Here is a 13,511-nt window from a genome sequence, read left to right as displayed (position 1 = left end):
CAGGCCTTTAATTAAGGTAGTGGCCAGACGGAAGCCATTCTTCAGTTAAATGCATGACCGCCTGCTTGGAGTTTGCCAAAAGGCACCTAAAGACTCCCAGACCATGAGAAACTGCATTATCTGGTTTGATGAAACCAAGATTGAACTCTTTGGCCTGAATGCCAAGCATCACATCTGGGGGACACCTGGCACCATCTCTACAGTGAAGCATGGTGGTGGCAGCACCTTGCTGTGGGGATGTTTTTCCAGTGGCAGGGACTGAGGGAAAGATGAACGGAGGAAAGTAGAGGGGGATCCTTGACAAAAACCTGATCCAGGGCGCTCAGGACTTCAGACTGGGGCGACGGTTCACATTCCAACAGGACAAGAACCTTAAGCACACAAGTCTCAATGTCCTTCAGTGGCCCAGCCAGAGCCCAGACTTGAACCCAATCGAAAATCTCTGGAGAGACATTAAAATAGCTGTGCAGCAACGCTCCCCATCCAACCTGATAGAGCTTGAGAAGATCTGCGAGAAACTCCCCAAAATACAGGTGTGCCAAGCTTGTAGCGTCATACCCAAGACCCGAGGCTGTAATCGCTTCAAGGTGCTGAGTAAAGGGTCTGAATACATATGTAAATGTGATTTTTATTTCTAATACATTTGCAAAATTCCTAAACCTGTTTTTGCTTTGCCATTATTATGGGGTATTGTGTAGATTGAGGGGGGAAAAAAACTCATTCATTTTGGAATAAGGCTGTAATATCTACAGAAATAAGACTGCGCCTGCTTGTGTTGCCTGTGAGTTTGTTTAATAGCCTACTGATTCCGTGAGCACCAAGCCTCACACAACCACGTCAGAAACAATTTCACAAATTCGGCTGTTTGTTAATATTTGCTATGCTGTAAAGGCGTTAGAATTTTTCATTAGAACAGCCTCTGGTATTACTTACTTAGTGTTTACACTGTTCCAACTGGTCAGAAATGTGTATTTATAATAAACCCTCTTTCTTTACCTCATTGTTTATTACTACTACCATTAAGTAGTGCCATTGGTAGGCTTAGTATGTATATAAACCTTATATAACCACCAAGCTGTAGGCCTAAGGCACATCCTGTTTAGTCCTAATACTAACTTACTTAGGCCTATCAATACTTATATAAGCTACAGTATCAATCAATAAATTGTTCATGTCATTCCTTCGTTGAAATGCAAATCAACCATTTAAGTTTTAAAATAAAGCGACCCATGAATAATAAACCGTTCCATGTCTACAATTGCATGTCGACTGTTTTAGTCTTTACTGTAACAAAGGGCCAAAAATGGTTACTCTGGTACGCTTAATTTATATAGTATTGTTCCAAATGGTCAGAAATATATTTTAATCTAACAGCACCCGTTTGGCACACATAATACGCACGCGGAGCTTGCTCCTTACCTTTTTCTTGATCTCCAGTATTTTCCACAACTAGTCATTTATTTCACACATGACTTAGCTACACTTTACCTCCTGAGCAACCAAACATTCCCCAATTGGAGTTTATCACACTATCTGCATCCATTTTGCTGTTACGTATCAGTGTCGGAGTTATAACCAATTTACTGATAATTATGATATGCTGCAGGTCAGGTCCTATTGGTCAAGTGCATGTGATACATACCTGTGTCACGTAAAGAGAACAAGGGTTGGGGGAATAGGGGTTGTTTCTCCAAAACAAATCACAGATGGTTTTTTAACACAGCACCCGGCATAATCAAATCAATTATGGTCAGACCCCATCTAGTCTTTTGTCTTAAATATTTCGTCAAACAGTGCGCTTAAAGCATCACAAGTTCAGTGCATATACAGTTGAAGTCGGAGGTTTACATACACTTAGCCAAATACATTTAAACTCGGTTTTTCACAATTCCTGACATTTAATCCTAGTAAAAAGTCCATGTTTAGGTCAGTTAGGATCACCACTTTATTTTAAGAATGTGAAATGTCAGAATAGTAGAGAATTATTTATTTCAGCTTTTATTTTTCATCACATTCCCAGTGGGTCAGAAGTTTACATACACTCAATTAGTATTTGGTAGCATTGCCTTTACATTTTTTAACTTGTGTCAAATGTTTTGGGTAGCCTTCCACAAGCTTCCCACAATAAGTTTGGTGAGTTTTGGTCCATTCCTAATGACAGAGCTGGTGTAACTGAGTCAGGTTTGTAGGCCTCCTTGCTCACACACTCCTTTTCAGTTCTGCCCACAGATTTTCTATGAGATTGAGGTCAGGGCATTGTGATGGCCACTCCAATACCTTGACTTTGTCCTTTTTTAAAAGTATGCTTGGAGGTCATTGTCCATTTGGAAGACCCATTTGCGACCAAGCTTTAACTTCCTGACTGATGTCTTGAGATGCTGCTTCAATATATCCACATAATTTTCCTACCTCATGATTCCATCTATTTTGTGAAGAGCACCAGTCCCTTCTGCAGCAAAGCACCCCCACAACATGACGCTGCCACCCCTGTGCTTCACGGTTGGGATGGTGTTCTTCGGCTTGCAAGCCTCCCCCTTTTTCCTCCAAACATAATGATGGTCATTATAGCCAAACAGTTATATTTTTGTTTCATCAGACCAGAGGACATTTCTCCAAAAAGTACAATCTTTGTCCCCATCTGAAGTTGCAAACCGTAGTCTGCCTTTTTATGGTGGTTTTGGAGCAGTGGCTTCTTCCTTGCTGAGCGGCCTTTCAGGTTATGTCGATATAGGACTCGTTTTACTATGGATATAGATACTTTTGTACCAGTTTCCTCCAGCATCTTCAAAGTTCTTTGCTGTTCTGGGATTCATTTGCACTTTTTGCACCAAAATACCTTCAACTCTAGGAGACAGAACGCATCTCCTCCCCGAGCGGTATGACAGCTGCGTGGTCCCATGGTGTTTATACTTGCGTACTATTGTTTGTACAGATGAACATGGTACCTTCAGGCATTTTGAAATTGCTCCCAAGGATGAACCAGACTTGTGGAGGTCTACAATTTTTTTTCTGAGGTCTTGGCTGATTTCCCCATGATGTCAAGCAAAGAGGCATTGAGTTTGAAGGTAGGTCTTGAAATACATCCACAGGTACACCTCCAATTGACTCAGGCTAATTGACATAATTTATCAGAAGCTTCAAATGGCATGACATTTTCTGTAATTTTCCAAGCTATTTAAAAGGCACAGTCAACCAAGTGTATGTAAACTTCTGACCCACTGGAATTGTGACAGTGAAATCATGTCTGTAAATTTAAAAAAATACAAATTACTTGTGTCATACTTTGTGCATATGTCCTAACCGACTTGTCAAAACTATAGTTTGTTAACAAGAAATTTGTGGAATGGTTAAAAAACGAGTTAATGACTCCAACCTATGTCAAGTCAACAAAACATAGGATGTCTAAATAGGGTAAAATACACATTTAAAATTAAAATTAATTAATGGTACTTCAGAGGAGCATGCATAGTTTTGGGATTGTTTGATTAAGTGATAATGCACGAGAAGCCGGTCTTTGGAGGAGAAATTGGTATGGGTGTTAGGCCAGAGATGAAGTCTATGGCCACCAATAATCTTCCAAACACAGACACCATTTGGAGTACAACACATTTCTCATCCCTGGATTTACATGATTTCCAAGCTGTATCTTGTGCTGGCCCCAAAGTGTCTTGCTCTACACAAACATGCTGTCCAACCCCAGTGCAGCTCAGTGTAAACAAGGGTAATGTTAGGGTTGCAATTTTCTGTCAACACGAATAAAGGTATAGGCTTGCTTCCCAACCAAAACAGTTCGGTAGAGTTCGTACATCCTATGACATTGACTTTGTTTGTTTTGCACTTCGATTAAGGTTTTTTCGGCTGTTCGTGCGCACATTTTTTTCCGGGGGCAAGCTGAAGTTCAGAGCCGACGTCTACGCCCCTTCGTCGTTGATTGTTCAACTGTAGGGATTCGTCAAAGTATGTCATTCAACGACAGACGACTCGATTTCATGCCTTTTCAGGGTCTTGTACTCAGTTATAAGGAATTGTTATCACTTTACAAGGTCCATGTAACACCTAAAGATTTTGCAATTTTCTTAAATGCCATTCCCTCAGGTGTTGCTTTATTACTCAGGAAGGTGTCAAGACCTGACCCTCAGAGCCTACCTTCCATTAACCCTGTTGACTCATAAGTAGGAAGGATTTGTTTCTCTTTTGGTCCATTCAACAACAGAGCGATACAAACCTTGTTTCAGCAGGATGTTGTATCTATCTATACCTTATGCAACGCCTTATTGGAACGTTTTTATTGATAATATTTATTGGAAAAAAGTGTGGATGTTGCCACACACATTCCTACTTGTTCACTAAATTAAGGCAGTTTCCTTTAAAACATTTCATAAATAATATCCTGCCAACCACTATGTGAAGAAGTTTAAGGAAAACTAACTCAAATGACCACCCAGAAACAGTGTTGCATCTTTTTTGGCATTGTGTTCGTAAGGAAACTGTGGCAAGACATCAGTAGATTTATAATTGAACACATTTATTTAGATTTTACACTATTGTGGAGAGATGTACTGCTTGGATATTTTACCAACAATATAAATAAGTTGAAACAATTTTACGTAACTCATTTAATTATTCTTTTGGCCAAATTTTATATTCACAAATGCAAATTTACAAACACCACATTCTTACCTTACAAAAAGAAAAGTAACTGTATTTTAAGACAATTAAATACTAACAAAAAAGCTTAAAAAAGAACCCCCCAAAAAATTTATAAGTGTATGTATGTCCTTAAGGTCCTTGTGCAATGTGATATTGTAACCCCTAGCCCAATTGTCCTTTGTGTGTGAGATATATATATATATATATATATACCACACACACACACACACACACACGTGTTTCCACATTTACTTCCTGTATTGATTTGTTAATTTAAAAAACTCATGTACATTTTTTTTAAATCGAAGAATACTGCCAACATCTTAGATGTAAAATTGCGCGACAGAACTTTGGCAAAACCGTCAATATTGATTACATTTCTTCTTAGATTCATTCGGACTATTTTGAGGAAGTGTATACTGACTACGGCGTCCTAAATGGACAAACGGTACTATTGCCACTTGTTTTTCAAGCGAAGGTCTTATGGGAAAACGTGAGCGCACTCGTTCGACTAGCCGAGTTTTCGAACTGAAGCATAAAATGATCATACACATCTACCTTTTTTCCTGACTTGTCCTCGTGTCTTCTTCAGCTCGCTCTCCATCATTTGACACTTCCTTTTCAGTACATCAATATCTCGCTGGCTTTGGGTAATTTCCAACCGTATAACTGCACAGCTATCATCAACACGTTTGTTAATTTCTGCTACAGCTGCTTTAGCTAAAACCTCCATAATGGATACCAACTGCGCCATGTTGTCCAGCCCAAATTACAGTTTTGTATTATCTGTGTGACGAAAAGTATACAATTTCGATGCGAATGTGCACTAAATCCGTAGATATTTATAACTGGCAACAACGTAAGTGGTAACGCTATGTGCGTCCTCAACTGCACTTCCTTTCAACGTACTTCTTCGATGGGGTTTAACAGCGGTTGGCATTCAATGTTAATGTTGCATTACCGCCACCAGCTGGACGGGGTATTGAATAAGATACTAAAAAAACATTGCGGTGAAGTTGGAAAACTACATACAAAATACAAAATTAACTAGTTCACACAGATTCCGGATGTTTTAATGTTAAAAAGCCAAAACTAGTTCACACAGATCCTAGATATTTAACGCTAAATTACCAAACCCAGGGAATACCTGGCTAGCACATTTAAAATAATTATAATTGGAATTCACATGTTAATGTGGCACACACGAGACTGGCGTTTTCTATCAGGAGTTTGAAGCACATAATCAGTTTCACTTAATTTCTTTTCAATTAAATAAGGACAAGAGAAACGAGCTGACAGTGAAGATCCTGGAACAGGCAATAACACCAATACTTGGTCACCTGGCTGTAGTGGACGAGAAAAAGCATGTTTATCATAGTGTCTTTTCATACTCCTCTGTGAGGAAGACAGAGCTTCCTTTGCGAGAGCACAGGCTTGATGTAGGCGCTCACGAAAGCAACTAAAGTAATCCAACACATTCTCATCTCCCGCACACAACTCTTGAGACAAAAACGGTTCTTTAAGGACTTTCATTGGTCCTCTCACTGTGTGACCAACACTAGTTCAGCCGGACAGAACCCTAGAGTCTCCTGTACAGTTTCACGAGCAGCAAACAAAACTAGAGGAACTCCCTCATCCCAATCTTTCTCAGATTCCAAACAATATTTACGTAGCATAGACTTCGGTGTATGATGCCAATGTTCAAGCGCACCCTGAGACTCTGGGTGCAGCCCAGCCTCACATTCAATTCGCGCAAACATTTCTGTATATTCATAACGTTGAATTAGCCATTAAGAAGACAAAAATGAGACAAACTATCGCGTCTAAATGGTTGTTGCAAAGGCTTGTCTGGAGCCTACTGGTTAAATGTGTCTTTTCGCACGAATTAAGAAAAACGCACGAAATTTGCTGAAATGCATTTTGTACATATATGCACGAATTGATTGTTTGCAGCTGGAGAATCTCACCGGAGAAACGCTTGGACCTTTAATTAAGGCTATTTTCTGGGAATTGTGTCGTTATTATGTGCCTGATTTTACGACTACAAGCAATTGTAAATTGGGTTATTTGCGGGGTTTCTTCGTCATTTCAATAGCATTTGGTCTATGGTATTGACTAAAGTCGGGGTTTCTGATTGTAATTCAACTATAGGCAGGTTTTGCCTGGACAGATACGGCCTCCAGTGTTTGTTTCAGATATAAACGTTTTAACAGCTTGCTTAGTTCAAATTGAAAGACTAATTTATTCAACATAACTAGCGAGGCGATTTCAGCTTTTATTTCTTTCATCACATTCCCAGTGGGTCAGAAGTTTACATCGACTCAATTGGTATTTGGTGGCATACCCTTTAAATTGTTTAACTTGGTGAATTTTGGCCCATTCCTCCTGACAGAGCTGGTGTAACTGAGTCACGTTTGTAGGCCGCCTTGCTCGCGCACACGATTTTTCAGTTCTGCCCACACATTTTCTATAGGATTGAGGTCAGGGCTTTGTGATGGCCACTCCAATAAATTGACTTTGTTGTCCTTATTAAGCCATTTTGCCACAACTTTGGAAGTATGCTTGGGGTCATTGTCCATGTGGAAGACCCATTTGCGACCAAGCTTTAACTTCCTGACTGATGTCTTGAGATGTTGCTTCAATATATCCACGTAATTTTCCTCCATCATGAAGCCATCTATTTTGTTAAGTGCAGCAAAGCACCCCCACAACATGATGCTGTCATGGTTGGGATGGTGTTCCTCGGCTTGCAAGCCTTCCCCTTTTTCCTCCAAACCATAACAATGGTCATTATGGCCAAATAGTTCTATTGTTGTTTTATCAGACCAGAAGATATTTCTCCAAAAAGTACAATCTTTGTCCCCATGTGCAGTTGCAAACCATAGTCTGCCTTTTTTTATGGCGGTTTTGGAGCAGTGGCCTCTTCCTTGCTGAGCGGTCTTTCAGGTTATGTCGATATAGGACTCGTTTTACTGTGGATATAGATACTATTGTACCGGTTTCCTCCAGCATCTTCACAAAGGTCCTTTGCTGTTGTTCTGGGATTGATTTGCACTTTTCGCACCAAAGTACGTTCATCTCTAGGAGACAGAACGCATCTCCTTCCTGAGCGGTATGACGTGGTCCCATGGTGTTTATACTTGCGTACTATTGTTTGTACAGATTAATGTGGTACTTTCAGGCATTTGGAAATTGCTCCCAAGGATGAACCAGACTTCTGGAAGTCTACAATTATTTTCTGAAGCCTTGACTGATTTCTTTTGATTTTCCAATGATGTCAAGCAAAGAGGCACTGAGTTTGAAGGTAGGCCTTGAAATACATCCGCAGGTACACCTCCAATTGACTCAAATTATGTCAATTAGCCTATCAGAAGCTTCTAAAGCCATGACATTTTCTGGAATTTTCCAAGCTGTTTAAAGGCACAGTCAACTTAGTGTATGTGAACTTCTGACTAGAGGTCGCCCATTAATCGGAATGGCCAATTAATTAGGGCCGATTGTTATGAAAACTTGGGTCTTTTTTTTTTTTTACACCTTTATTTGACTAGGCAAGTCAGTTAAGAACACATTCTTATTTTCAATGACGGCCTAGGAACGGTGGGTTAACTGCCTTGTTCAGGGGCAGAACGACAGATTTTTACCTCGTCAGCTCAGGGATTCAATCTTGCAACTTTACAGTTAACTAGTCCAACGCTCTAACCACCTGTTTTACATTGCACTCCATGAGGAGCCTGCCTGTTACGCGAATGCAGTAAGAAGCCAAGGTAAGTTGCTAGCTAGCTTAAACTTATCTTATAAAAAACAATTTAATCAATCACTTGTTAACTACACATGGTTGATGATATTACTAGTTTATCTAGCGTGTCCTGCGTTGCATTTAATCAATGTGGTGCGCATTGCTCCAACGTGTACCTAACCATAAACATCAATGCCTTTCTCAAAATCAATACACAAGTATATATTTTTAAACCTGCATATTTAGTTAATATTGCCTGCTAACATAAATGTATTTTAACTAGTCTCTTGCAACAGAGTCAGGGTATATGCAGCAGTTTGGGCCGCCTGGCTCATTGCGAACTGTGTGAAGACTATTTCTTCCTTACAAAGACAGCCAACTTCGCCAAACGGGGGATAATTTAACAAAAGCGCATTTGCGAAAAAAGCACCATTGTTGCACAGCTGTACCTAACCATAAACATCAATGCCTTTCTTAAAATCAATACACAGAAGTATACATTTTTAAACCTGCATATTTAGCTAAAAGAAATCCAGGATAGCAGGCAATATTAACCAGGTGAAATTGTCACTTCTCTTGCGTTCATTGCACGCAGAGTCAGGGTATATGCAACAATTTGGGCTGCCTGGCTCGTTGCGAACTAATTTGCCAGAATTTTACGTAATTATGACATAACATTGAAGGTTGTACAATGTAACAGCAATATTTAGATTTAGGGATGCCACCCGTTAGATAAAATACGGAACGGTTCGAAATGATAGTTTCCGGATTCGACCAAATTAATGACCAAATGCTCGTATTTGTGTGTTTTTATGTTATAATTAAGTCTGTGATTTGAGAGCACTCTGACTGAGCGATGGTAGGCAGCAGCATTGCTAATGTAACAGTATAGCTTCCGTCCCTCTCCTCGAACCAGGAACACATCGACAACAGCCACCCTCGAAGCATCGTTACCCATCGCCCTACAAAAGCTGCAGCTCTTGCAGAGCAAGGGGAAAACTACTCCAAGTCTCAGAGTGAGTGACGTCACCGATTGAAACGCTATTAGCGCGCACCCGGCTAGCCATTTCACATCGGTTACACCAGCCTAATCTCGGGAGTTGATAGGCTTGAAGTCAAACAGTTTGAGCTGTATCAACTCCCGAGATTAGGCTGGTGTAACCGATGTGAAATGGCTAGCCGGGTGCGCGCTAATAGCGTTTCAATCGGTGACGTCACTCACTCTGAGACTTGGAGTAGTTTTCCCCTTGCTCTGCAAGAGCTGCAGCTTTTGTAGGGCGATGGGTAACGATGCTTCGAGGGTGGCTGTTGTCGATGTGTTCCTGGTTCGAGGAGAGGGACGGAAGCTATACTGTTACATTAGCAATACTAAAGTGCCTATAACACTTTAGAATAGTCAAAGGTATATGAAATACAAATGGTAGAGAGAGAAATAGTACTATAATTCCTATAATAACTACAACCTAAAACTTCTTATCTGGGAAAATTGAAGACTCATGTTAAAAGGAACCACCAGCTTTCATATGTTCTGAGCAAGTAACTTAAACGTTAGCCTTTTACATGGCACATATTGCACTTTTACTTTCTTCTCCAACACTTTGTTTTTGCATTATTTAAACCAAATTGAACATGTTTCATTCAACTTGAAGGAGCTGGACCAGTTTTGCCAAAAACGGGGCAAAAATCCCAGTGGCTAGATGTGCCAAATTTATAGAGACATACCCCAAGAGACTTGCAGCTGTAATTGCTGCAAAGGGTGGCTCGACAAAATATTGATTTTGGGGGGTGAATAGTTCTGTTTTTTTCTTGTTTGTTTCACAATAAAAAATATTTTGCATCTTCAAAGTGGCAGGCATGTTTTGTAAATGAAATTATACAAACCCCCCCCCAAAATCTACTTTAATTCCAGGTTGTAAGGCAACAAAATAGTAAAAATGCCAAGGGGGGTGAATACTTTCGTAGGCCTGAATCACTTACCATACATTTATATGGATACACGATACATCTGTTTTTAATGTCTATGGATACAGCCAATGGGCTAATGATGCGCAATTTCGCCTGGCATTGAAAATGCGCTCTCTCGTTGGGACACTGCTCAGAGGAGCTAGCCAACTACACAGCTAACACAATCACTTAAACTGAAGCTGGAAAGACGGCAAACTAGATGCATTTCGTTTGACCGGTTTGTCTATTGACATTTCTTTGTATATAATCCTTAAAAATGATGCAGATTGTCTGAGAAACCTATCGCCACGTTCAGAACATCTGGGGAAAAAACGAGCTTCAACTGGGATTTTTTTCCTTGTTGAACGGTCATCCAACTCGGAATTATAGGCATCTTCCAAGAGCTCTGACTTTCTGACATAAAGATCAGCGAAGTCATGATTTGACCCAGTTGTCTTGAAAGCGCCATATCTCGTCCTGACATGTTAATCCTCAATGGGACATTGAGAGAATTTTCTTTTATTAAAACAATGTTGCAAAGGCCAGAGAGATGGACAGCAAGGTTTATACAAATCTCCGCCATTGAAAACCAAATGCTAGTCTAAAAGAAAGGGGAGAAAAATGCTTTTTTTACAGTGAGGATCAAGTTTATAAATTGCTCGGTTGGGCAGATGAGACGGATTGCAGTGAGTAGGAACAGTAAATAGGTATTTCAAACTCATAGCCGTAGTGGGTGTTAATTTGTGGATTATACAATGGGTGTGTCTAATCCTGAATGCCGATTTGGTTAAAACCGCATTCCAGCCAGTGTCTATTCCACAAATTACCCCCGGCTAAATCTATGACGTTAAAATACATATTTACTCTGTTCCATCTAACTGCGCAACCCAGTCGAAATCATGAATCAACATCCTTTTTAAGGATATATTCAAAGAACTATCAATAGATGACAAGCAAGGGATAACAATGTTCCCAGCCAGTATGGCAATGGAACATTTACAATGACTGGGTTGTGTCCATAGACACAGAACAAAAAGACTGAACAACTGGGTCGAGTCTCTGGTAACCAAACCAATAGAACTTGCTTGAGTAGCATCCCTAGATTTGTGTCGGGACTATATCTTGCGGAGGGATGAAAATAGTATGAATACATTAATCAAAATAACATTTAATGAAAATGTCAATCATTGTTTGGAGGATATATTGGCACGATTTCAAACACCGGCTTCTTGGTCATTATCACCTAAATAGACACCAGCTGAAATGCGATTTTAACCCATCAGCATCCAGGATTGGACCCGCTGTTTGTATAATTCTGTATATCTCCCCTATTATCTCTGCCTCTGTTTATTGGCAAATCAATGAACCAGTACATTATTCAAACTACTAATCATATCAATCCACTTATCTACAGTAGCTAATGATCTTTGATTCAGATAACCAGTTTTACACAGTTCTAGTGTAGTGTCAGTTTAGACAAATTACACAGGAAAAGTGTAGTTGCCCAAATGTCAAATGTAAAGTTGTATGAACACACAGTACCAGTCAAAAGTGGACACACCTACTCATTCAAGGGTTTTTAAAATATTTTTTACGTTGTAGAATAATAGTGAAGACATGGAATCATGTAGCAACCAAAGAAATGTGTTGAATAAAAATATACATTTTAGATTCTTCAAAGTAGCCACCCTTTGCTAAGATGACAGCTTTGCACATTCTCGCAACCAGCTTCTTGAAATAGTCACCTGAAATGCATTTCAATTAACAGGTGTGCCTTGTTAAAGTTAATTTGTGGAATTTCTTTCCTTAATGCGTTTGAGCCAATCCGTTGTGTTGTGACAAGGTATGGGTGGTATACAGAAGATGGCCCTATTTGGTAAAAGACCAAGTCTATTTCCCTTTGCTCAAATAAGCAAAGAGAAATGACAGTCCATCATTACTTAAGGTCAGTCAATACGGAAAATTAAGAACTTCGAAAGTTTCTTCAAGTGCAGTTGCAAAATCCATCAAGCGCTATGATCAAACTAGCTCTCATGAGGACCGTCAGAGGAAAGGAAGACCCAGATTTACCTCTGATGTAGAGGATAAGTTCATTAGAGTTACCAGCCTCAGAAATTGCAGCCCAAATAAATGCTTCAGAGTTCAAGTAACAGACACATCTCAACATCAACTGTTCAGAGGAGACTGCGTGAGTCAGGCCTTCATGGTTGAATTGCTGCAAAGAAATCACTACTAAAGGACACCAATAAGAAGTCTTGCTTGGGCCAAGAAACACGAGCAATGGACATTAGACCGGTGGAAATCTGGATTTTGGTCTGATGAGTCCAAATTTTAGATTTTTTTTGCTCCAACCTCTGTGTCTTTGTGAGAGGCAGAGTAGGTGAACAGATGATCTCCATGTGTGGTTCCCACTGTGAAGCATGGAGGAGGAGGTGAGATGGTGCTTTGCTGATGACACTGTCGGTGATTTATTTAGAATTCAAGGAACACTTAACCAGCATGGCTACCACAACATTCTGCAGTGATACGCCATCCCATCTGGTTTTGCGCTTAGTGGGACTATCATTTGTTTTTCAACAGGACATTGACCCAAAACACACCTCCAGGCTGTGTAAGGGCTATTTTACCCAGAAGGAGAGTGATGGCGTGCTGCATCAGATGACCCGACCTACACAATCACCCGACCTCAACCCAATTGAGATGGTTAGTGATGAGTTGGACCGCAGAGTGGAGGAAAAGCAGCCAACAAGTGCTCTGCATGTGGGAACTCCTTCAAGACTGTTGGAAATGCATTCCAGGTGAAGCTGGTTGAGAGAATGCCAAGCGTGTGCAAAGCTGTCATCAAGGCAAAATATATTTGGATTCAACACTTTTTTGGTTACTACATGATTTCATAGTTTTGATGACTATTATTCTACAATGTAGTAAATGTAAATAAAAACCCTTGAAATAAGGTGTCCAAAATATTGACTGGTACTGTACATGTAAGACGTAAGCTATTACACTGAAACATATTTGATTGCCTAGCTGAGTTGCTATAATGTAAGATTAAGGCAGCAGAGTAACTTCAAACTATAACTTAGGAAATCAAGTTAAGGTATTAACCTGACTTGATTTGAGACTGTCCCATGTGGCAAGAAATTACATCCTGGATAGACAAACACTAACAAGTCAACACATA

At 40.0% G+C, this 13,511-nt stretch overlaps 1 protein-coding gene across 2 annotated transcripts in view; it reads right to left on the bottom strand.

Moving 5' to 3' along the window:
- The window catches only part of LOC112226734 (zinc finger protein 263), a 33,427-nt gene extending 27,877 nt beyond the window's left edge, over positions 1-5,550 (bottom strand). For both annotated transcript variants that reach the window (XM_024391251.2, XM_042307976.1), the window contains exon 1: positions 5,209-5,550. In XM_024391251.2, the coding sequence (XP_024247019.1) occupies positions 5,209-5,404 (196 nt within the window). In that variant the 5' untranslated portion in view covers positions 5,405-5,550. The remainder of the gene's footprint in view (positions 1-5,208) is intronic.
- Positions 5,551-13,511: the final 7,961 nt, after the last annotated feature.

This window comes from Oncorhynchus tshawytscha, linkage group LG28 (assembly GCF_018296145.1).
Source record: "Oncorhynchus tshawytscha isolate Ot180627B linkage group LG28, Otsh_v2.0, whole genome shotgun sequence".
NCBI classification, from domain to species: domain Eukaryota; kingdom Metazoa; phylum Chordata; class Actinopteri; order Salmoniformes; family Salmonidae; genus Oncorhynchus; species Oncorhynchus tshawytscha.
The sequence above is the reverse complement of the archived record's forward strand: the minus strand, read 5'-3'. Positions and strand labels throughout refer to the sequence as shown.